We start from the raw sequence: 20,020 nt of genomic DNA on the forward strand, positions 1-20,020 counted from the left end.
AGCTCAGTTGGTAGAGCGGTGGACTGTAGAGGTTTCGTTCTGCGGACATCCATAGGTCGCTGGTTCGAATCCGGCTCGACGGAGTGTTCTTTTTGTTAATATTTTACAGGCAAGACAAGGGCTGCCTATTATTTGCAAATTATTACCGGCAGCTTAGCGTAGTCAAATGAAGATCTTGAATTGCAGTGAAGGTCGCTCGGGGTCATTGTCTCGTCAAAAGTAAAGCGTTACACCACTGCGCCGCCTCCCGAATAAATTTCTGGCCGCGACGCACTTGAGGAAAAGAAGCCGGGATCGCCTGCATCCCCGTCGATAGCTCAGTTGGTAGAGCGGTGCAATGTAGAGGTTTCGTTCTGCGGACATCCATAGGTCGCTGGTTCGAATCCGGCTCGACGGAGTGTTCTTTTTGTTAATATTTTACAGGCAAGCCAAAGGCTACCTATAATTTGCAAATTATTACCGGCAGCTTAGCGTCGTCAAATGAAGATTTTTAATTGCAGTGAAGGTCGCTTGGGGTCATTGTCTCGTCAAGAGTGAACCGTTACACCACTGCGCCGCCTCCCGAATAAATTTCTGGCCGCGACGCACTTGAGAAAAAGAAGCCGGAGTCACCTGCGTCCCCGTCGATAGCTCAGTTGGTAGAGCGGTGGACTGTAGAGGTTTCGTTCTGCGGACATCCATAGGTCGCTGGTTCGAATCCGGCTCGACGGAGTGTTCTTTTTGTTAATATTTTACAGGCAAGCCAAAGGCTACCTATAATTTGCAAATTATTACCGGCAGCTTAGCGTCGTCAAATGAAGATTTTTAATTGCAGTGAAGGTCGCTTGGGGTCATTGTCTCGTCAAGAGTGAACCGTTACACCACTGTGCCGCCTCCCGAATAAATTTCTGGCCGCGACGCACTTGAGGAAAAGAAGCAGAAGTCACCTGCGTCCCCGTCGATAGCTCAGTTGGTAGAGCGGTAGACTGTAGAGGTTTCGTACTGCGGACATCCATAGGTCGCTGGTTCGAATCCGGCTCGACGGAGTGTTCTTTTTGTTAATATTTTACAGGCAAGCCAAAGGCTACCTATAATTTGCAAATTTTTACCGGCAGCTTAGCGTCGTCAAATGAAGATTTTTAATTGCAGTGAAGGTCGCTTGGGGTCATTGTCTCGCCAAGAGTAAACCGTTACACCACTGCGCCGCCTCCCGAATAAATTTCGGGCCGCGACACACTTGAGGAAAAGAAGCCGGAGTCACCTGCGTCCCCGTCGATAGCTCAGTTGGTAGAGTGGTGGACTGTAGAGGTTTCGTACTGCGGACATCTATAGGTCGCTGGTTCGAATCCGGCTCGACGGAGTGTTCTTTTTGTTAATATTTTACAGGCAAGCCAAAGGCTACCTATAATTTGCAAATTTTTACCGGCAGCTTAGCGTCGTCAAATGAAGATTTTTAATTGCAGTGAAGGTCGCTTGGGGTCATTGTCTCGCCAAGAGTAAACCGTTACACCACTGCGCCGCCTCCCGAATAAATTTCGGGCCGCGACGCACTTGAGGAAAAGAAGCAGAAGTCACCTGCGTCCCCGTCGATAGCTCAGTTGGTAGAGCGGTAGACTGTAGAGGTTTCGTACTGCGGACATCCATAGGTCGCTGGTTCGAATCCGGCTCGACGGAGTGTTCTTTTTGTTAATATTTTACAGGCAAGCCAAAGGCTACCTATAATTTGCAAATTTTTACCGGCAGCTTAGCGTCGTCAAATGAAGATTTTTAATTGCAGTGAAGGTCGCTTGGGGTCATTGTCTCGCCAAGAGTAAACCGTTACACCACTGCGCCGCCTCCCGAATAAATTTCGGGCCGCGACACACTTGAGGAAAAGAAGCCGGAGTCACCTGCGTCCCCGTCGATAGCTCAGTTGGTAGAGTGGTGGACTGTAGAGGTTTCGTACTGCGGACATCTATAGGTCGCTGGTTCGAATCCGGCTCGACGGAGTGTTCTTTTTGTTAATATTTTACAGGCAAGCCAAAGGCTACCTATAATTTGCAAATTTTTACCGGCAGCTTAGCGTCGTCAAATGAAGATTTTTAATTGCAGTGAAGGTCGCTTGGGGTCATTGTCTCGCCAAGAGTAAACCGTTACACCACTGCGCCGCCTCCCGAATAAATTTCGGGCCGCGACGCACTTGAGGAAAAGAAGCAGAAGTCACCTGCGTCCCCGTCGATAGCTCAGTTGGTAGAGCGGTAGACTGTAGAGGTTTCGTACTGCGGACATCCATAGGTCGCTGGTTCGAATCCGGCTCGACGGAGTGTTCTTTTTGTTAATATTTTACAGGCAAGCCAAAGGCTACCTATAATTTGCAAATTTTTACCGGCAGCTTAGCGTCGTCAAATGAAGATTTTTAATTGCAGTGAAGGTCGCTTGGGGTCATTGTCTCGCCAAGAGTAAACCGTTACACCACTGCGCCGCCTCCCGAATAAATTTCGGGCCGCGACACACTTGAGGAAAAGAAGCCGGAGTCACCTGCGTCCCCGTCGATAGCTCAGTTGGTAGAGTGGTGGACTGTAGAGGTTTCGTACTGCGGACATCTATAGGTCGCTGGTTCGAATCCGGCTCGACGGAGTGTTCTTTTTGTTAATATTTTACAGGCAAGCCAAAGGCTACCTATAATTTGCAAATTTTTACCGGCAGCTTAGCGTCGTCAAATGAAGATTTTTAATTGCAGTGAAGGTCGCTTGGGGTCATTGTCTCGCCAAGAGTAAACCGTTACACCACTGCGCCGCCTCCCGAATAAATTTCGGGCCGCGACGCACTTGAGGAAAAGAAGCAGAAGTCACCTGCGTCCCCGTCGATAGCTCAGTCATTCTACTTCCGGCCACTGGCGTGTACGGACGCAGGATCATGAGCTCCCACGGAGCGGCGACGGCGGCCATCGATGGCCGCGGAAACAGGTTCAGCGCCGAAGACAAGGAGTATGAGATCTTTTTGCCGACCCTGCCCACCGGACGTGTTGTTCTAAACACAGTTTTTTTGCACGGAGATGTGCGTGTGAGACCTTACAGGGTCGAAGACTTCAGGGACGCCCTCGCCAACACTGGTGCGCTCCCCGACGTCGTGGCGTTGGGGGCGTACCAGGTAAACCACGTGTGGGCGGTAACCTTCAGCAGCCCAGAAGCCGCGAAGAAATTAGCCGCCTTGAAGGAGCTTGAGGTAAAGGGACGCCGGTGCATTGTTTTCGACCCGGAGGATCAGCAGGTAAAGCTGCGCCTGCATTGGATGCTGCACGGCGTCGCCGATGACGACATCCGGACTGCTTTCGCGGCGTTCGGAAACGTGACCGAGGTGACGCGGGAGCGTTGGCGCGTTCAAGGAATGAAAGAGAAGGGATCCACCACGAGAACAGTGCTGCTCAAGTTGAAGCCAGGTATGAAGGTGGACGACCTGCCCCACCAGGTTCGAGTCGCCGGCGAGTTAGCTCTCGTGGTGGTGCCCGGGCGGCCGATGCAGTGCCTGCGTTGCCACGGCGCGGGTCACGTTCGTCGCGACTGCAAGGTTCCCAGGTGCTCCAAGTGCAGGCGCTACGGACACGCGGACGAGGACTGCGTTCGCACCTACGCGTCTGCGACCGGGCTCGGAGGTAAAGGAGACAGCGCGGAGCTGATGGATGTCGCGGAGGCTGAGGACGCAGCGAGGGGTACCGACGAGTTGGGCAACCTCCCTGTGTCGCTGGACACGTCGGCGACTTCAAGCGGCGACGCCCCCCTTGCCAGTGGACCAGGACTCCAGCCACCAACGGGAGACTCGCCTCAGTCAAAGGAGGCGACTTCGGGGGATGCAAAAAGCCTACCAGTGCCCATGGACTTTGTAGCGAAGGAGCCTACCGAGGGTCATCGGCAGAACACCGGTGGCCGTGCGACCACTGTGGCTACGCCTGGGAAGCGTCCCCATGGAGACACCAGCCCCGACGGCGACAAGGAGGCGGCGCCCAGCGTAGAGGAACCACCAGCAAAGACGCCTCAAGCAAGGCGGGCCAGTTTTCGGCCGCGCCCTAACCTTGCGAGCGAGAAGCGCGCCGGCGACAAGGCGCCTCCCGAGCTGGGCCAGGTGCACGCTCAGGATGACGCCGGCGGCGATGGCGGCGGTGGCGTCTAGCCATGTGCTGGACGCGAGAGGTAAGCACCATGCTTTCGGTCTCTTCTTCTTATGTAAAAATGGCTCCTGCATCTCCGCTGAAAGTCGCCTCCCTAAATGTTAGAGGTCTGGCAGGAAAAAGAAAGCAAGGCCAGCTTTTTCGGCTTTTAACGGAGCACGGCATAGATGTACTGGCCGTGCAGGAGACGAAAGTCGACGGCGAAGAGGAGACCGGGAGAATGGTGCAACGTTTCACGTCCTCGTTTTTTGCTGTCGTTAGCCACGCTGTAGGCACATCGGCTGGTTGTGTTCTCTTTCTAAAGAAGTTGCCGGGGCTAGAAGTGCAAGCTCATTTCTCTTGTGTGTCGGGCCGGTGTGTCTTCCTTGACTTTCGATTGAATAACGTCGAGTGGCGGATTATTTGTGTGTACGCGCCAAATGAAGCAGAAGAAAGGGCGCAGTTTTTTTACAGCATCGAAGAACGCCTTCGTTGTGACAGACAGCTGATCGTCCTAGGCGATTTTAACTGTGTTCTTAGTGCGCGAGATAAGACAAGCCCTCGACCGTTTAGAGATGCAAGCACACAAGTGTTATCGCGAATGGTTGAGAACTGGAACATGGAAGATGTAGCAGAGTGTCTTGAGGGAACGCGTGCAGTAAAGCTCACACACTTCCAGGGTTCAAGCCATGCACGGCTGGACCGCATTTATGCATCCGTCGATGTCTTACCTGAATGTCATAGTTACGATGTTGTGCCAGTATCTTTTTCAGACCATTGTTTAGTTAAATGTTGTTTTGGGATGGTAAAGAGAGGGAATTCTTTTTCGTGGGAAATGTGGAAATTAAATAATAAACTCTTGCAGGACGAACTGTATACCAGCATAGTAAAAGATGAAATTGCAAAAATAGGCCCCGGTAAAAATATGCACATATGGCAACAGTGGGAGCTGTGTAAAGAAACTATAAAAATTAAAGCAATAGAGAGGGCTTCCTGTATACGGTTTCAAGAAAAACAGAAAGAGACAGAGTTAAAGAAGCTGCTCCATGGGCTGCTTCAACAGGAATCTCTAGCGCCGGGGAAATGGACTGAAGATGTAAGGAAAACAAAGCAAAAACTAGAATTGATGGAAGAAGAACGGTATCGGGGAGCGTTAGTGAGGGCAAGGGCAGAAGACATAGCTGCAGGGGAGGCGCCATCAAAACGAGCGCTGGGGTTGGAAAAAGCAAACGCTGAAAGGAACCACATCGACAAAATAGAATGGGGCGGTGTCTTGTCGGCGGACAACGACCACATAAAAGCAGCTTTCAACGAGCATTACCAAGCGCTCTTCGCATCCCACACGGTAGACACTATCACATTTAAAGATCAGTTTCTGGCGGCGATGCCGCGTCTTGGTGATGACGTAAAAGAGAGATTAGAAGTGGCTATCACTGAAACAGAAGTGGAGCATGCAATCGCCAGTTTAAACCCCGGTAAATCGCCGGGACCAGATGGGCTCAGCGCGCGTTTTTACAAAGATTTCAAGCACGAAATTGCCCCTATCCTGAACGTTATCTTTAACGCTGCCTACACAGTAAATGCACTCCCTCCGTCATATGGGTCATCCCACACGGTGCTTATTCCTAAAACGGATCAAATAGATAAATTACGACTGGTTACAGCTTACAGACCCATAGCACTTACAAACGTTGAATATAAAATTTTTATGAAGGTTTTGGCTCGGAGATTGCAGACGGTGATTAAGGATATAGTTGGGCCACACCAGACGTGTGGGATAAAAGGGAGGTCAATAATGTCCAATATTCATAAGATGCGAAGTGTGCTTGAGTGTTGTGATGACTCGAATGGTCGGGTGGCCATTCTCCAGGTCGACCTCGAGAAAGCTTTTGACTGCGTCGATCACGAAATCTTGTTTTCTATTTTGGACCATGCGAATGTTGGGTCAGTTATCCGCAAGGGCGTGGCCCTGGCGTACCGAAACTGCACGACGAGATTGATCGTAAATAAGAGTCTGGGGGCCCCCATTAGCGTGCAGCGTTCGGTGCGACAGGGCTGCCCTCTCAGCCCTCTTTTGTTTTGTATATATATTGAGACATTGTGTATTAAAATATTGAACAATGATAACGTAAAAGGGTTTAAGTTACAAGCAGCCGAGGTGAAGCTGCTGGCGTACGCGGACGATGTTGCACTTTGTACGGTTGACCATGAGAGTATAACCGAGGCGGTCAAATGTGTCCGTGAGTTCTCTCAGGTTACCGGAAGCGGGGTGAACTGGGCCAAGTGCCTTGGGTTCTGGCATGGACGTTGGCCATCGCAGCCTGACCACTTTGCAAATGTGACGTGGGCGAAAACCCCAACCAAGTACTTAGGTGTCGAGCTTGATGGTTACCGCCAAAGCGAGCAATATTGGCAAGAGCAGACGAAAGCGCTAAGGGAGAAAGCGGAGAAGTGGAAAGGTGCCAACTTATCGATTTTCGCCAGGGCTACTGTATGTAACCTTTTTTTTATTAGTAAACTTTGGTTTGTTATGCAAGTTTTGCATTGTTCGCGTGTAAACATACAGAAGCTCCACAGGATTTTCGCCGTCTTTGTTTGGGCTGCAGAATGGGAACGCTGCAGCAGAACAAACTTATTCCGTCGGGTGAAAGATGGTGGCTTGGGACTTGGACACCTCTTTTTGCGGCAAGTGGTCAATCGGTTTTTGTTTTTTCGCGACGTTTCCGACCCTTTCTTGCGCACTGTCTGCCAAGTTAGGCTGCGGCGCCTACTGCCGGAGTTTGTTGTCTCCACCGAAGAAGTTACGTGTGGTATATTCGGCTATTACAGAGAGGTCGTCGCAAGTGTTAGATTTCTTTCAGTGCGTTTTTCTAATGAATATCTGTGTTGTGTAAAACGGAAAAAGCTCTACCAAGATTTATGTGACACTGTTTTGCCACAACCTTTGTATAGAGCCTTATACAGTGGAGGCCCAGGCTCGGACGTCTTAAAGAGAGTAAAGAAAATGCAGGTGCCACCAGGCGCTAAGACCTTTTTCTTTAAATTACACACCGGAACGTTGTCAGTAAAGAAATTTTTCGAGGGAAAGGATTTATTTTTACCTTGGGGTTCGCATTGTTTAATCTGTAAGCAGCCGGAAACAATAGACCATGTTTTTTTACATTGTTGGGAAGGGGTTTATTTTTGGGATGTTTTGCAACGGACTATGAAGAAAGATTTCCCCCTAGATTCGCATGGCATTCGATATTTAAGCATTGATAATGACGACGGGGTTCCATTTGATTTAATTATGCTCCTGGGTCTCCACTGTATATGGCGCTCCAGAATGGCAGGCTATCACTGTGACAGGGAAGCGCGCCCTGCCCGAATTTATTTCCGAGAGTGTATGGACTGGTTTGTCGCTATACAAAAAGCGGTTGCGGAACCTCCCGACTGGCTCTCAAGGGTAGAGCCTTTGTTGTCTTTGCGGGAGTTTTAATGTGACGAAGCCAGCCTGACGCTGGCTGAGTATGTCTTTCAATGTGTTCATTGTCCTGTACTATTGCTTTTGTGATTTGTCTGTTCCTTTTTTTTTTTGTGAAGTGTTGTTTTCCAAAGCCAGGAAATAAAGAAAAAAAAAAAAAAAAAAAAAAAAAAAAAAAAAAAAAAAAAAAGTCGATAGCTCAGTTGGTAGAGCGGTAGACTGTAGAGGTTTCGTACTGCGGACATCCATAGGTCGCTGGTTCGAATCCGGCTCGACGGAGTGTTCTTTTTGTTAATATTTTACAGGCAAGCCAAAGGCTACCTATAATTTGCAAATTTTTACCGGCAGCTTAGCGTCGTCAAATGAAGATTTTTAATTGCAGTGAAGGTCGCTTGGGGTCATTGTCTCGTCAAGAGTGAACCGTTACACCACTGCGCCGCCTCCCGAATAAATTTCGGGCCGCGACACACTTGAGGAAAAGAAGCCGGAGTCACCTGCGTCCCCGTCGATAGCTCAGTTGGTAGAGTGGTGGACTGTAGAGGTTTCGTACTGCGGACATCTATAGGTCGCTGGTTCGAATCCGGCTCGACGGAGTGTTCTTTTTGTTAATATTTTACAGGCAAGCCAAAGGATACCTATAATTTGCAAATTATTACCGGCAGCTTAGCGTCGTCAAATGAAGATTTTTAATTGCAGTGAAGGTCGCTTGGGGTCATTGTCTCGCCAAGAGTAAACCGTTACACCACTGCGCGGCCTCCCGAATAAATTTCTGGCCGCGACGCACTTGAGGAAAAGAAGCCGGAGTCACCTGCGTCCCCGTCGATAGCTCAGTTGGTAGAGCGGTGGACTGTAGAGGTTTCGTTCTGCGGACATCCATAGGTCGCTGGTTCGAATCCGGCTCGACGGAGTGTTCTTTTTGTTAATATTTTACAGGCAAGCCAAAGGCTACCTATAATTTGCAAATTATTACCGGCAGCTTAGCGTCGTCAAATGAAGATTTTTAATTGCAGTGAAGGTCGCTTGGGGTCATTGTCTCGTCAAGAGTGAACCGTTACACCACTGCGCCGCCTCCCGAATAAATTTCTGGCCGCGACGCACTTGAGGAAAAGAAGCAGAAGTCACCTGCGTCCCCGTCGATAGCTCAGTTGGTAGAGCGGTAGACTGTAGAGGTTTCGTACTGCGGACATCCATAGGTCGCTGGTTCGAATTCGGCTCGACGGAGTGTTCTTTTTGTTAATATTTTACAGGCAAGCCAAAGGCTACCTATAATTTGCAAATTTTTACCGGCAGCTTAGCGTCGTCAAATGAAGATTTTTAATTGCAGTGAAGGTCGCTTGGGGTCATTGTCTCGCCAAGAGTAAACCGTTACACCACTGCGCCGCCTCCCAAATAAATTTCGGGTCGCGACGCACTTGCGGAAAAGAAGCCCGAGTCACCTGCGTCCCCGTCGATAGCTCAGTTGGTAGAGTGGTGGACTGTAGAGGTTTCGTACTGCGGACATCTATAGGTCGCTGTTTGGAATCCGGCTCGACGGAGTGTTCTTTTTGTTAATATTTTACAGGCAAGCCAAAGGCTACCTATAATTTGCAAATTTTTACCGGCAGCTTAGCGTCGTCAAATGAAGATTTTTAATTGCAGTGAAGGTCGCTTGGGGTCATTGTCTCGCCAAGAGTAAACCGTTACACCACTGCGCCGCCTCCCGAATAAATTTCGGGCCGCGACACACTTGAGGAAAAGAAGCCGGAGTCACCTGCGTCCCCGTCGATAGCTCAGTTGGTAGAGTGGTGGACTGTAGAGGTTTCGTACTGCGGACATCTATAGGTCGCTGGTTCGAATCCGGCTCGACGGAGTGTTCTTTTTGTTAATATTTTACAGGCAAGCCAAAGGCTACCTATAATTTGCAAATTATTACCGGCAGCTTAGCGTCGTCAAATGAAGATTTTTAATTGCAGTGAAGGTCGCTTGGGGTCATTGTCTCGCCAAGAGTAAACCGTTACACCACTGCGCCGCCTCCCGAATAAATTTCGGGCCGCGACGCACTTGCGGAAAAGAAGCCCGAGTCACCTGCGTCCCCGTCGATAGCTCAGTTGGTGATTCTACTTCCGGCCACCGAGCGTGACGGACGCAGGATCATGAGCTCCAGCGGAGCGGCGATAGCGGCCCTTTCCAGCCGCGGAAACAGGCTCGAGGACAATGAAGATAGCGACTATCAGATTATTCTGCCAACTTTGCCCACCGGACGCGTTGTTTTTAACACGCTTTTTTTGCACGGCGATGTGCGGGTTAGGCCATACAGGGTCGAGGATTTCCGCGACGCCCTTGCCAACGTTGGTGCGCTCCCCGACGTGTTGGCGTTGGGGGCGTATCAGATCAACCATGTGTGGGCTGTCACCTTAACCAGCACAGAAGCAACAAAGAAGCTGGCGGCGTTCAAGGAACTGGAAGTTAAAGGTCGCCGCTGCCTCATCATCGATCCCGAAGACCAACAAGTGAAGCTGCGACTCCACTGGATGTTGCACGGCGTGGCAGATGATGACATCCGGACGGCCTTTGCGGCTTTTGGGAACGTGACCGAAGTGACCCGGGAGAGGTGGCGAGTTCAAGGCGTCAAGGAGAAGGGGTCCACCACGAGGGCGGTGCTCCTGAAATTGAAGCCGGGCATCAAGGTAGATGACTTACCGCACCAGCTGCGAGTCGCCGGGGAATTAGCCCTTGTCGTTGTGCCTGGGCGGGCGATGCAGTGCTTACGCTGTCGAGGCACGGGACACGTCCGCCGCGAATGTAAGGTGCCCCGATGTTCGAAATGTAGGCGCTACGGACATGAGGAGGCTGACTGTGTGCTCACGTACGCTTCGGCCGCGGGACCTGGAACGAGGGAGCGGTCGGCAGAGCTCACTATGGACGTAGTCGAGGCAGAGGAGGCGGCAAAGGGAACCGGAGAAGAGCGTACGCAGGCACAGGAGACAGACTCGTCGGGAGACTCCCCTCGAGACATCAATGCTGCCAGTGGTGCGGGGAGGAGTGACGCTACACCTGACCTCCCTAGGTCAGAGGAAGAGACGTCACCTCAGCCGGCAGACGACATGGAGCAGGATAACGGTGAGGAGCACCCGGACACCAGCGGTACTCGTTCGCCAAGCGTCACAGCCCCAGCCAAGCGACCCCACACACAGACCGATCTCGAAGGTGACAAGGCAACAGTCCCCGGTGTCGACGAGCCGCCAGCAAAAACAGTCCAACCCCGGCGGTCCACACTACGTCCGCGGCCAAACCTTTCTTCGGAGAGGCGTGCAGCGGACAAAGCGCCCCCGCTGCCAGTTCAGCCGCTCGCACCAGACGGAGGCGGTTCCAACGACGGCGTCTAGCCGCGCGCTAGACGAGGAAGGTAAGCACCACGCTTTCGGTCGATTCACCCGTTATGGAAATGGCGCCTGAAACCCCTTTGAGTGTAGCCACGTTAAATGTCAGGGGACTGGCAGCAAAAAAGAAGCAGAGCCAAGTACACCGCCTGCTAAGTGACCATGATATCGACGTGCTTGCCGTACAAGAAACAAAGGTTGATGGGGAGGAAGAGACCGGGAGCATGGTGCAACGTTTCACGGCTAGATTTTACGCCATTGTGAGCCACGCGGTAGGGACATCGGCTGGGTGTGTATTGTTTGTCAAAAAGCTGCCCGGACTGATTGTACAGGCTCACTACTCATGTCTGTCAGGACGGTGTGTTGTAGCTGATTTTGCATATTCCAATGCTGAGTGGCGCATTATTTGTGTGTATGCCCCGAACATTGTTGAGGAAAGAGCAGTGTTTTTCGAGAATGTTATGCAGCAGTTAAGTACGGAGAGGCAGGTAGTAATGCTGGGCGATTTCAACTGCGTACTGAATGCTCGGGACAAAACCAGCACACGCGGCTTCAGAGACAAGAGTACTGATGTGTTGTGCCAGTTAACAAGCGAGTGGAATATGGAAGATGTGGCTGAGTACCTGGGGGGAGCGCGTGCAGTACAGTACACGCACTTCCGAGGTGCGAGCCACGCGCGCCTTGACAGAATTTACGTGTCGCTGGATTTGATTCCCGTATGCAATGAATACCAAGTTGTGCCCATGACATTCACGGATCACTGTTTAGTAGGGGTGTGCGAATATCAAATTCTTCGAATACGAATCGAATACGGATACTTGGCTCCGAATATCGAATCGAATATCGAATAATCAAGGACAGACGCATTTAACCACTAGAAAACATTTATTTGGGCACCCAAGAACATCACAGTTCAACTATCGAAGATTAAATGAACACAAAAGGTGTGTGTGGCTGCACAAAAAGTATCAGTCTCGAACAATATTCTTAAAAGGGTGGAAATATCAGAGAAGATGGCTGGTACACAGCATTGATTAAGGCTAGCTTGCAATCAGCACGAACGCGCGTTGCTGGGATGAACATAAAAGGTTGTCGTGAAGGAAAACCCGCTGCTCCACATGGTCAGGCAGAAGTAGTTCCCTTCTAGCTGAAACGACTCCTCCAGCCACAGAAAATACCCTCTCACTTGGCACTGAACTGGAACGTATTGCGAGGTACTTCGTGCACAGCTCTGACTACACCAGCTTCGCAGGTATAGCCACAAAGAAGCTCACCAGCGCAGTCAGCTACGGCGTGGCCCTTGGAGGTCCATGCGCATTGCTCTCGGCGCCGCCTTGTTATGTCTTTGTCGATAGGGCTTGCGGACCGAAATGAACGTCGGTAGAGTGTACTAGAAAGACCTTTCTAGTACACTCTAACGCCGGTGCTCACAGTGAATATTCGGCTAGATACGAATATCCGCGTCGGGTCGAATATTCGTAACAACACGAATACTTGGATTTCGAATCGAATACGAATACTAAAAATATAATATTCGAATTATATTCGAAAATTTCGAATATTCGCACACCCCTACTGTTTAGTGAAATGCGTATTCGGCACCAAAAAACGAAGGAATGCATTCAGCTGGGAGTTATGGAAATTTAACAACAAATTGCTCAGTGATGAGACCTTTAGACGGGTTGTACTGAATGAATTCATTAAAGTAAGGCCGGGCACATTGTATGAAATCTGGAAGCAATTGGAGATGTGCAAAGAACAGATTAAAATAAAAGCCATTGATAGGTCCAGTTGCCTGCGGTACCAGGAGAAAATTAAAGAAACCCAGCTAAAGGCTTTGCTCGAAAAACTACATGAGCAAGAATGTAAGGCACCCGGCAGATGGATAGAAGATATTAGGAAAATAAAAGAACAGCTTGCGTTGATGGAAGAAGACAGATACCAAGGAGCGTTAGTGCGGGCAAGGGCGGAAAGTTGGGACATGGGCGAGACGCCCTCGAAAAGAGCACTGGCTTTGGAAAAGGCGCATGCGGAAAAAAATCATATTGATAAGATTGAATGGGGCGATATGCTATCTTCAGATGACGAACATATCAGGCAAGGCTTCTTCCAGTATTATCAGCAGCTTTTTAACAAACAGAAGGTCGACATAAACGCGTTCAAAGAAAAGTTTCTTATCGCTATGCCACGACTAGACGAGGACACGAAGGAAAGATTAGAGATGCCAATCACAGAACTCGAGGTCGAAAAAGCAATCGATAGTTTAAATATGGGAAAGTCGCCTGGGGCAGACGGCCTAAGCGCAGACTTCTATAAGGGGTTTAAGAACGAAATAGCGCCAATATTGACTGCGTTGTTCAAAGAAGCCTACGAAATAAACAGATTGCCGCTGTCATACGGGTTATCTCACACTATTCTAATTCCAAAGACAAATAACGAGGAAAAGCTCCAGCAGGTCACAGCTTACAGGCCAATTTCCTTGACTAATGTCGATTATAAAATATTAATGAAAGTGCTAGCAAGGAGGCTGCAGTCAGTAATTCAGGATATTGTTGGCCCTCACCAAACGTGCGGGATAAAGGGGAGATCAATTATGACTAACATTCACACGGCAAGATCGGTTCTGGAGTGTTGTGATCTGACTAATGACTGTGTGGCCATCCTCCAACTAGACCTCGAAAAAGCATTTTGCTCTGTATTCTGGACCACGCGAATGTAGGTTCCGTAATTCGAGGGGGCGTGGCCATGGCGTACCGCGGCTGCACTACGAGATTAACTATAAACAAGAGTCTGGGGGCCCCCATTCGGGTGCAACGTTCGGTACGCCAGGGCTGCCCCCTCAGTCCACTTTTGTTTGCCATTTACATAGAGACACTATGTTTGAACATTGTAAGGTATCGGTAGTGCGTGCGGTGTCATTACTACCGCTAATTCTTTCTCAGTACCCCGCAGCTGCCGTCTTCAATGGACCCCCCCCCCCCCCTCGACGGGACGGGACGGGACAGTGGGGTGCGCTCGAAAGGAAGAATGACATTTCTTGGAAAGATGCGCGCGCGCGCGCGCAGGCGCCGGGCCGCTCGGGCGTACATCGCCCTTTGGGGCTGCTTCGCGTCGGCTGGGCAGGGGAGCGGTGAAAGTTATGCGGCTGAAGGGCCGCCACACGTCGACCCCCCCTTGTCTTAATCCCCTCGTCTTAGCGGACACCAGATATGCGACACAAGCTCGCGACGAACGTCTCGTTCGAAAAGTATGCAGGATTCCTGAGAGGATTAAGCACTGCCGGACGGAACGGCGTCAGGGCGCCGTGACGAGGGGACAAACGAGATGAGGAATAGCCGGCGACAGCGCGTCTAGCCGCGAGCAGCGAAGGCCCGAGTTGGGTGACGCTGCGGGTATCGGTGAGGCGCCGACTAAACAGCCTTGGGAAGGCTAAGTTGCCTTGGAATGCAGGTCCGAGCTCGCAGTGTCAGCTACAGTGGTAGCTGCCCGCTTAAGCCCGATAATCCCGAATTCCGAGACGACGCCAAAGTCGAGGGTCATTGGGGAAACCGCCGTCACGTGCTCGCACGAGTGTGTTTTGTGTTTGTGTTTACTTTTATTTTGGAGGGAGAATGTTCTACCCCGGACATGCTGGCACTGCCTGGCACGACTGTGCGTTTGTTTGTTTTTTTTTTGCAATGGAGAGGGTGTTTTGCCCTACGGAGGCTAGAGGGCTGGCCATGCTCTCGAGAAACCAATCATGGGAGCAGTGTCACATGATTGGGTGCTACCAAATGTGGGCCGGGCCTTTAGGGCTTTAAAACCGGGCCCCGGAGCCGGAAAAAGGGTTCTGGGCTAAGGTTAGGTGCTATGCATCTTCGGCTACGCCGAGTAGGGGCCTCCCCTAGTGTTAGCCAGTTCCACCTTTTCGTTGTTTGTCTTTTTGCTGCTTAATGTTTCTCCAGTGCCTAACTTGTATGTGATTGTAAATATCTGTACATAAACTTCAAGTATTCGCCTTATCAGTTATCCCTGCATCGTAACTCATCTTGAGACCGTCTCTGACGGGGCACCCCTGGTGCGAAGAAAAACTTCAGTTTTCAAGTTAAACAAACCGCCTCTGGCGGGGCACCCCTGGTGCAAGGAAGGAAGATAAAGAACTTGTGTGAAACTTTACTGGCGCAGTCGACAGGATCCTGCGTCCATCGGAAGTCGGCGCAGGAAGAAGACTGAAGGCAGGGAGAAAGGCGACGACTAGGCAACAGGTCAGCTTTCGAGAAAGGACCTGCGGAGAGACGGAAACCAGGAGAAGCAGCGCGTCGAGTCGGAAACTCGACGGTCACCAGCGGGTCGAAGCAAGGCGACAGCGGCGGGCACAGGAACAGCGGCGTGCGACAGCTCATCGCAGCGCGCGGTGAAAGTGGCGGTGGACTCCGACACCAGGAGGCTGGCAATGCGGATCGACGCATAGAAACCGTGAGTTTCCTTAGTTGCATTGTTCTCGTCCCTGTGCATGTGTTCGAGCCGGTAGGACAACAGACGGCGTTATGGAGGGTTATCCATGGCGACCCTCGCTCGATGGGAGGTGCCAAGTAGAATTGGCGAAGGCGCGCGTGGCGTACTTTGAGGCCAAACTTGCAAAGGTAAATGGCGGAAAGACGCTGCTTCGCGAGGAAGAACCTCAGGACGTTAAGTCCGTTTTGAAGGCGTTAGAGGCAAAGCGCCAGCAGCTAGAGCTCGAGCTGGCTGAGCTCAAGGGGGTTAGGAGGGCTAGTGAACTAGCCAGGGGAAACTACTCCGAGTCCAGACAGACTGCGCTGGAAGGCAAAGGCTTGTGCTCGTCGAGCACAAGTGAAGGAAGCAGCAGCCAGGTGGCTGTAAACCAGCAGCCGGCATGCGGGAACACCTCGTCGTTCGAAAAGGCCGAAAAAAAGGCAGGAGGTGAGGGCGAGATTCCTGAGGGGCGCGAAAATATCACAGCTTTTCCGCCACTACACGCGGCTAGCAACGAAAAGGAGCAGCGAAATTCCGATGTTTCGGGGGCAGTCGAGACGAAGCTGTCCGACAACAAACAGGACCGCGATGAAATTCCCGCAGGCTCGATGGCGGAGGTTGTGACCTCCGACATATCAGAAGAACGAAAGAAAAACTGCCAGGCAGAAGAGAAAACTGAGTCAGCTTGTCGAGAAAGTGTAATCTCAGGCGAAGAATGCATCCTGAGGGAACGCAGCGCCACGGTATTGGAGGCGGTGATCTCGCACTGCGATGATCCAGCCGCCCAGGTTAGCTCTACTCCAGATGAGATCAGGAGCGACAATGCGAGTCCAGGAACGTTGGAATTGAGTTTGAAAATTCCAAAAACGCAGCCTCAAGCAAGCTGCGAAAAAGAGCAGTTCGTTCATCATGAAATGGCCAGCGATGACAGACGTCAGATTGGCGAGTTAAACGAAGCTACGGAGCCGGCAAGCCCCTATAAGGCAGGGAGCGGCAATTTCAGTGTTGGCTCGTGCAGGAACGGGGCAAATGGCTCCAAGCGAGGCGAAGTAGCCGAAGGCAGGGGCGTGGCTTTCAAATTGAAAGTCGCTGCCAGGAACAGTACGTTCCGTGCTGCGGTACGTCAGATTAGTTGTAGCAAAGCGGGCCGCACTGGTATGGTTAGACAGGGCAAGGGATGCGCTCCCTACGCAGCGCGAGTTTCGTACCGGCGCGCCGGAAAGAGCGGGCCCTCATGTGCGTCGTGTGGTAAGGGGTTTGGACCCATCGAAGACCGGGATGTATTTGATCCTGGAGGGCACCAGCTTCAGAGTTCTCGCCCCGTGGGGTCATCAGCCTAACGAGCTGAGTGACCGCCAGGCGTTGGCGTTAATCGGGTTGATTAACGCGTAGCGGCTCGAATACACACAGGGACACTCGGTGCGACTAAGGAGGCTCACGTGGCCACCTACGGACATCGTACGAGTGCTGCTGAACGCTCCAGTGGCGAGTGTCTGTGTGTGTGTGTGCTCGTTCGCGAGCAGGACGACGGTGTGCATGCAGGTGAACTAGGTACAGCCTATCAACTTGGACTCCGTTTTACGGCGCACAGCAAGCATGCCACCGTGGGTATTTGAGTGTGCATTTTGCTTATGTTTTCTTGGTGCCCGTAAGCATTTTGCGTAAGGTTGTGTTAGTGCCCGTGTGCATTATTTTGCTTTTAGTTTTGTTGATGCAACTGGTCCCAGCGCGACAGCTTGGACTTCGGTCAATGCGCTGGATTTAAATGTCTGAAACGCGCATTTGAATGTGTACGTTTTGTTTATGTTATGTCACCCGCAGGGCGATTTCATGAGTTAGACCGATCCCTATTGTTTGTAATTCTAAAAGTGCCATTTGAGCCCTTTTTAGAATCTTGGAAAGGGCGTGTAAGGTATCGGTAGTGCGTGCGGTGTCATTACTACCGCTAATTCTTTCTCAGTACCCCGCAGCTGCCGTCTTCAATGGACCCCCCCCCCCCCCCTCGACGGGACGGGACGGGACAGTGGGGTGCGCTCGAAAGGAAGAATGACATTTCTTGGAAAGATGCGCGCGCGCGCGCGCGCGCAGGCGCCGGGCCGCTCGGGCGTACATCGCCCTTTGGGGCTGCTTCGCGTCGGCTGGGCAGGCCGCACTTTTGAGGTGGTTCGCGAGATGGTCGTGAGCGAACAATTTCTGAACAACTGTCATTCTCGTTTAGCCCTTTTCTTACGTGAGCGGGAGGGCAAGACAGTTGCCAAGCTGGCGGAGGCTGCCGATCATTTTCTTGAAGCGCAGCGGCAAAATAACTTGTTGTTCTTCAAAGAACAGGGGGAGCATACGATGAATAAAGCCAAGGACGAGGTTTCAGGTTCACAATCTCGCCTGCGGTGTTTTCTTTGCGAGAAGACTGGGCACAAGGCGGCGGATTGTCGGACGAAGCCGAAGCAATCGTATTGCACCTGGTGCCGCGAGGTAGGACATGATGCCCAGTCGTGCAAAGCTAAGAGGCCAGGAGACCGTGAGGAGTCCTCCTGTTGCATGACACCTCGACATTCACATCCCGATAACCCTGCAGAGGTAACGCGCGTAGAGGGCCAGTTGGGGGATATGGTCTGTCCTTCCCACCCGGTGGAAGTTGCTATGCCAGTGGGGCACGGCGAGGTGTTCGGCCAGCCTGGTTCGGTTTTACGGGATACGGGCAGCACCGGTATTGTTGTGCGTGAGTCTCTTGTACCGCCAGCGGCACTAACAGGGAAAAAGGCTACATTATTCTTGGCCAATGGGACCCGTGTAGAAGTTCCGGAAGCGGAGGTGGTGATTTCCTCACCGTACTTTTCGGGTAAGGCCATCGCGCGGTGCTTGTCTACACCCCTGTACGACATCATAATAGGCAATGTCCCTGGCGCTAAACCTCCATTCTCGGTTGACCCGCCAGTTCTAACTGAACAGGCAGTTTCCCTTGCCATGACGGGTGCGGTCGATGTTCCTTCCCTTACGGTGACAGCAAAGGTTTCAGAGAGTATTAAAAGCCCCACTCTGAACACACTCCACTTATCACGGCCGGAGTTTCGCCTGAAACAGGAAGAAGACCCGACTTTAGAGGTGTGTCGCAGGAAGTTGGGGCAAATATTTCGTGGCAAGGGACAGACCGCCCACTCTTTTGATACAGATGACGGTGTTCTCTTCCGGACGTACCAAGTGTGTCCCGGCCAGGTCGTTGAGCAAGCGGTGGTACCGAAGGGCTTACGCACGCAAGTTCTTAAGTTGGCACATAAGAGTGCATTATCCGGCCATCATGGAATACGGCAAACAATAGCTAGGGTGCTCACTGAGTTTTACTGGCCCGGTGTACAGGCTGACATTAAGAGTTATGTCAGATCGTGTGACATGTGTCAGCAGACTGTGTCGAAGGCAAGGGAGAACAGAGTGAATAACATCATAGGACGGGAACATGTAAAATCATGGTGGAAACCGAGGTCGGTTTGGAGAAAACGGTTTCACAAAGGAAAACGGAAGTACTAGCCGGAAAAGTTCTCGCGACGGTGAAGTGGTTCGATGTGAACAATGGAATACGGAAGAATGTAGCCCACACCTGTTCTTGTTGGAATTGTTTTTGTTTGTTCATGTTTGTTTTTGAGTGTCGGCTATCTACTTTTTATGCTTTCCGTGTTTCTTCGCCCTCTATGGACGCTTTACGTTGACTTTCCATGTGCTCTCTGTGCTGTGTGTGCGAAGGTCTGTGAACGCTTCGAACATTGACGACCGTCGTATTGTGTGTGGTGTGTAGTGTGCGCGCTGTGGTGCGGTGTTCTGTGTTGCGATCGTCGAACGCGTCTGGTGTCGCTCTCCGGAAGTCGAGTTCTTTCCCTTGGAAAAAACTTCCGAAGAGGGGGCCTTCTGTAAGGAGATAGCGCCACCCAGCGGCGTTCGTGAGGAGAAGACAAAGCACGAGGAGCGCGTGCTGAGGGGTACGCCGGGATAGGTCGAACAGGATTACGTGGCAGAGAAGAGAAGAGCGCGGTGGGCGACGGACGTGGACGAGTTCTGCTGGCTCCCCGAGTTCCGGGCTTGGGCCTTAGCCGCAGACGTCCGGGCCACCAGACCTGGACATCCATCGTCGAGAGCCTCAACCACCAGGCCCAGGCGCCACTCTTCTCCGTCCATCCGTCAGCTGCTCTACATAGGCCGCTTCGGGCGCCTACGTGACTTTTCCGGGATAGCAGACCTGGAAACCGTGCCGGGAGCCCACGAACGCTGACGCTGCGGTAGCCTTGCATCGACGTTGGAACGCCAAGAGACTCCTTGACTACCCGACACCCAGCCAGTCCTCTCCGCTCGTTGCTCGAATAAGACAAGTAGTGTGACTTTCCTCTTTGACTCTTTTTTCTGCATTTTTCGTAAGCACCTTGTTCTGTTTCCCCGTGTGTTTTTCCCGTGTGTTGTTGCGTTGTTCTCATGTTCCTTTCCTTTTTTCTCGCTCATATTGAAATTGGTTTCCTTTTTGATAAAATCCGCCTCGTTTATTGTTTGTACTTTTGTGTTTCTTTAAAATAAGACCTGCAATCTCTCACAGAGTCCTCACAAATTTGGCGTCCACTACGACAGGACGAGGTCGGTTTTTAT

The 20,020-nt window shown here is 51.4% G+C and overlaps 1 protein-coding gene and 12 non-coding genes across 13 annotated transcripts; all 13 read left to right on the forward strand.

The window, feature by feature from the left end:
* The first annotated feature begins 306 nt into the window (after positions 1-306).
* Positions 307-397, forward strand: TRNAY-GUA (transfer RNA tyrosine (anticodon GUA)). Its single transcript is given in 2 exon segments — positions 307-343; positions 362-397. It is a non-coding gene; the product is annotated as a tRNA-Tyr (tRNA).
* A 223-nt stretch (positions 398-620) lies between these two features.
* TRNAY-GUA (transfer RNA tyrosine (anticodon GUA)) lies at positions 621-711 on the forward strand. The gene is given in 2 exon segments: positions 621-657; positions 676-711. It is a non-coding gene; the product is annotated as a tRNA-Tyr (tRNA).
* Positions 712-934: 223 nt separating this feature from the next.
* Positions 935-1,025, forward strand: TRNAY-GUA (transfer RNA tyrosine (anticodon GUA)). The gene is given in 2 exon segments: positions 935-971; positions 990-1,025. It is a non-coding gene; the product is annotated as a tRNA-Tyr (tRNA).
* A 223-nt stretch (positions 1,026-1,248) lies between these two features.
* Positions 1,249-1,339, forward strand: TRNAY-GUA (transfer RNA tyrosine (anticodon GUA)). The gene is given in 2 exon segments: positions 1,249-1,285; positions 1,304-1,339. It is a non-coding gene; the product is annotated as a tRNA-Tyr (tRNA).
* Positions 1,340-1,562: 223 nt separating this feature from the next.
* TRNAY-GUA (transfer RNA tyrosine (anticodon GUA)) lies at positions 1,563-1,653 on the forward strand. The gene is given in 2 exon segments: positions 1,563-1,599; positions 1,618-1,653. It is a non-coding gene; the product is annotated as a tRNA-Tyr (tRNA).
* Positions 1,654-1,876: 223 nt separating this feature from the next.
* Positions 1,877-1,967, forward strand: TRNAY-GUA (transfer RNA tyrosine (anticodon GUA)). The gene is given in 2 exon segments: positions 1,877-1,913; positions 1,932-1,967. It is a non-coding gene; the product is annotated as a tRNA-Tyr (tRNA).
* A 223-nt stretch (positions 1,968-2,190) lies between these two features.
* On the forward strand, positions 2,191-2,281 carry TRNAY-GUA (transfer RNA tyrosine (anticodon GUA)). The gene is given in 2 exon segments: positions 2,191-2,227; positions 2,246-2,281. It is a non-coding gene; the product is annotated as a tRNA-Tyr (tRNA).
* Positions 2,282-2,504: 223 nt separating this feature from the next.
* Positions 2,505-2,595, forward strand: TRNAY-GUA (transfer RNA tyrosine (anticodon GUA)). The gene is given in 2 exon segments: positions 2,505-2,541; positions 2,560-2,595. It is a non-coding gene; the product is annotated as a tRNA-Tyr (tRNA).
* Positions 2,596-2,874: 279 nt separating this feature from the next.
* On the forward strand, positions 2,875-4,244 carry LOC149370845 (uncharacterized). The gene has a single exon (XM_089584174.1). It carries the CDS (start codon positions 2,875-2,877, stop codon positions 4,123-4,125), a length of 1,251 nt encoding a protein of 416 aa, XP_089440300.1. The 3' UTR covers positions 4,126-4,244.
* Positions 4,245-8,067: 3,823 nt separating this feature from the next.
* TRNAY-GUA (transfer RNA tyrosine (anticodon GUA)) lies at positions 8,068-8,158 on the forward strand. Its single transcript is given in 2 exon segments — positions 8,068-8,104; positions 8,123-8,158. It is a non-coding gene; the product is annotated as a tRNA-Tyr (tRNA).
* Positions 8,159-8,381: 223 nt separating this feature from the next.
* On the forward strand, positions 8,382-8,472 carry TRNAY-GUA (transfer RNA tyrosine (anticodon GUA)). The gene is given in 2 exon segments: positions 8,382-8,418; positions 8,437-8,472. It is a non-coding gene; the product is annotated as a tRNA-Tyr (tRNA).
* A 223-nt stretch (positions 8,473-8,695) lies between these two features.
* On the forward strand, positions 8,696-8,786 carry TRNAY-GUA (transfer RNA tyrosine (anticodon GUA)). The gene is given in 2 exon segments: positions 8,696-8,732; positions 8,751-8,786. It is a non-coding gene; the product is annotated as a tRNA-Tyr (tRNA).
* A 537-nt stretch (positions 8,787-9,323) lies between these two features.
* On the forward strand, positions 9,324-9,414 carry TRNAY-GUA (transfer RNA tyrosine (anticodon GUA)). Its single transcript is given in 2 exon segments — positions 9,324-9,360; positions 9,379-9,414. It is a non-coding gene; the product is annotated as a tRNA-Tyr (tRNA).
* The last annotated feature ends 10,606 nt before the right edge of the window (positions 9,415-20,020 follow it).

Source organism: Amblyomma mixtum, chromosome 1 (assembly GCF_055824585.1).
Source record: "Amblyomma mixtum isolate Tamu chromosome 1, ASM5582458v1, whole genome shotgun sequence".
Taxonomy (NCBI): Eukaryota; Metazoa; Arthropoda; class Arachnida; order Ixodida; family Ixodidae; genus Amblyomma; species Amblyomma mixtum.

Bases quoted from the DNA above. Each gene is read 5' to 3' on its own strand.
- LOC149370845 (XM_089584174.1), top strand. From the start codon at position 2,875: ATGAGCTCCCACGGAGCGGCGACGGCGGCCATCGATGGCCGCGGAAAC.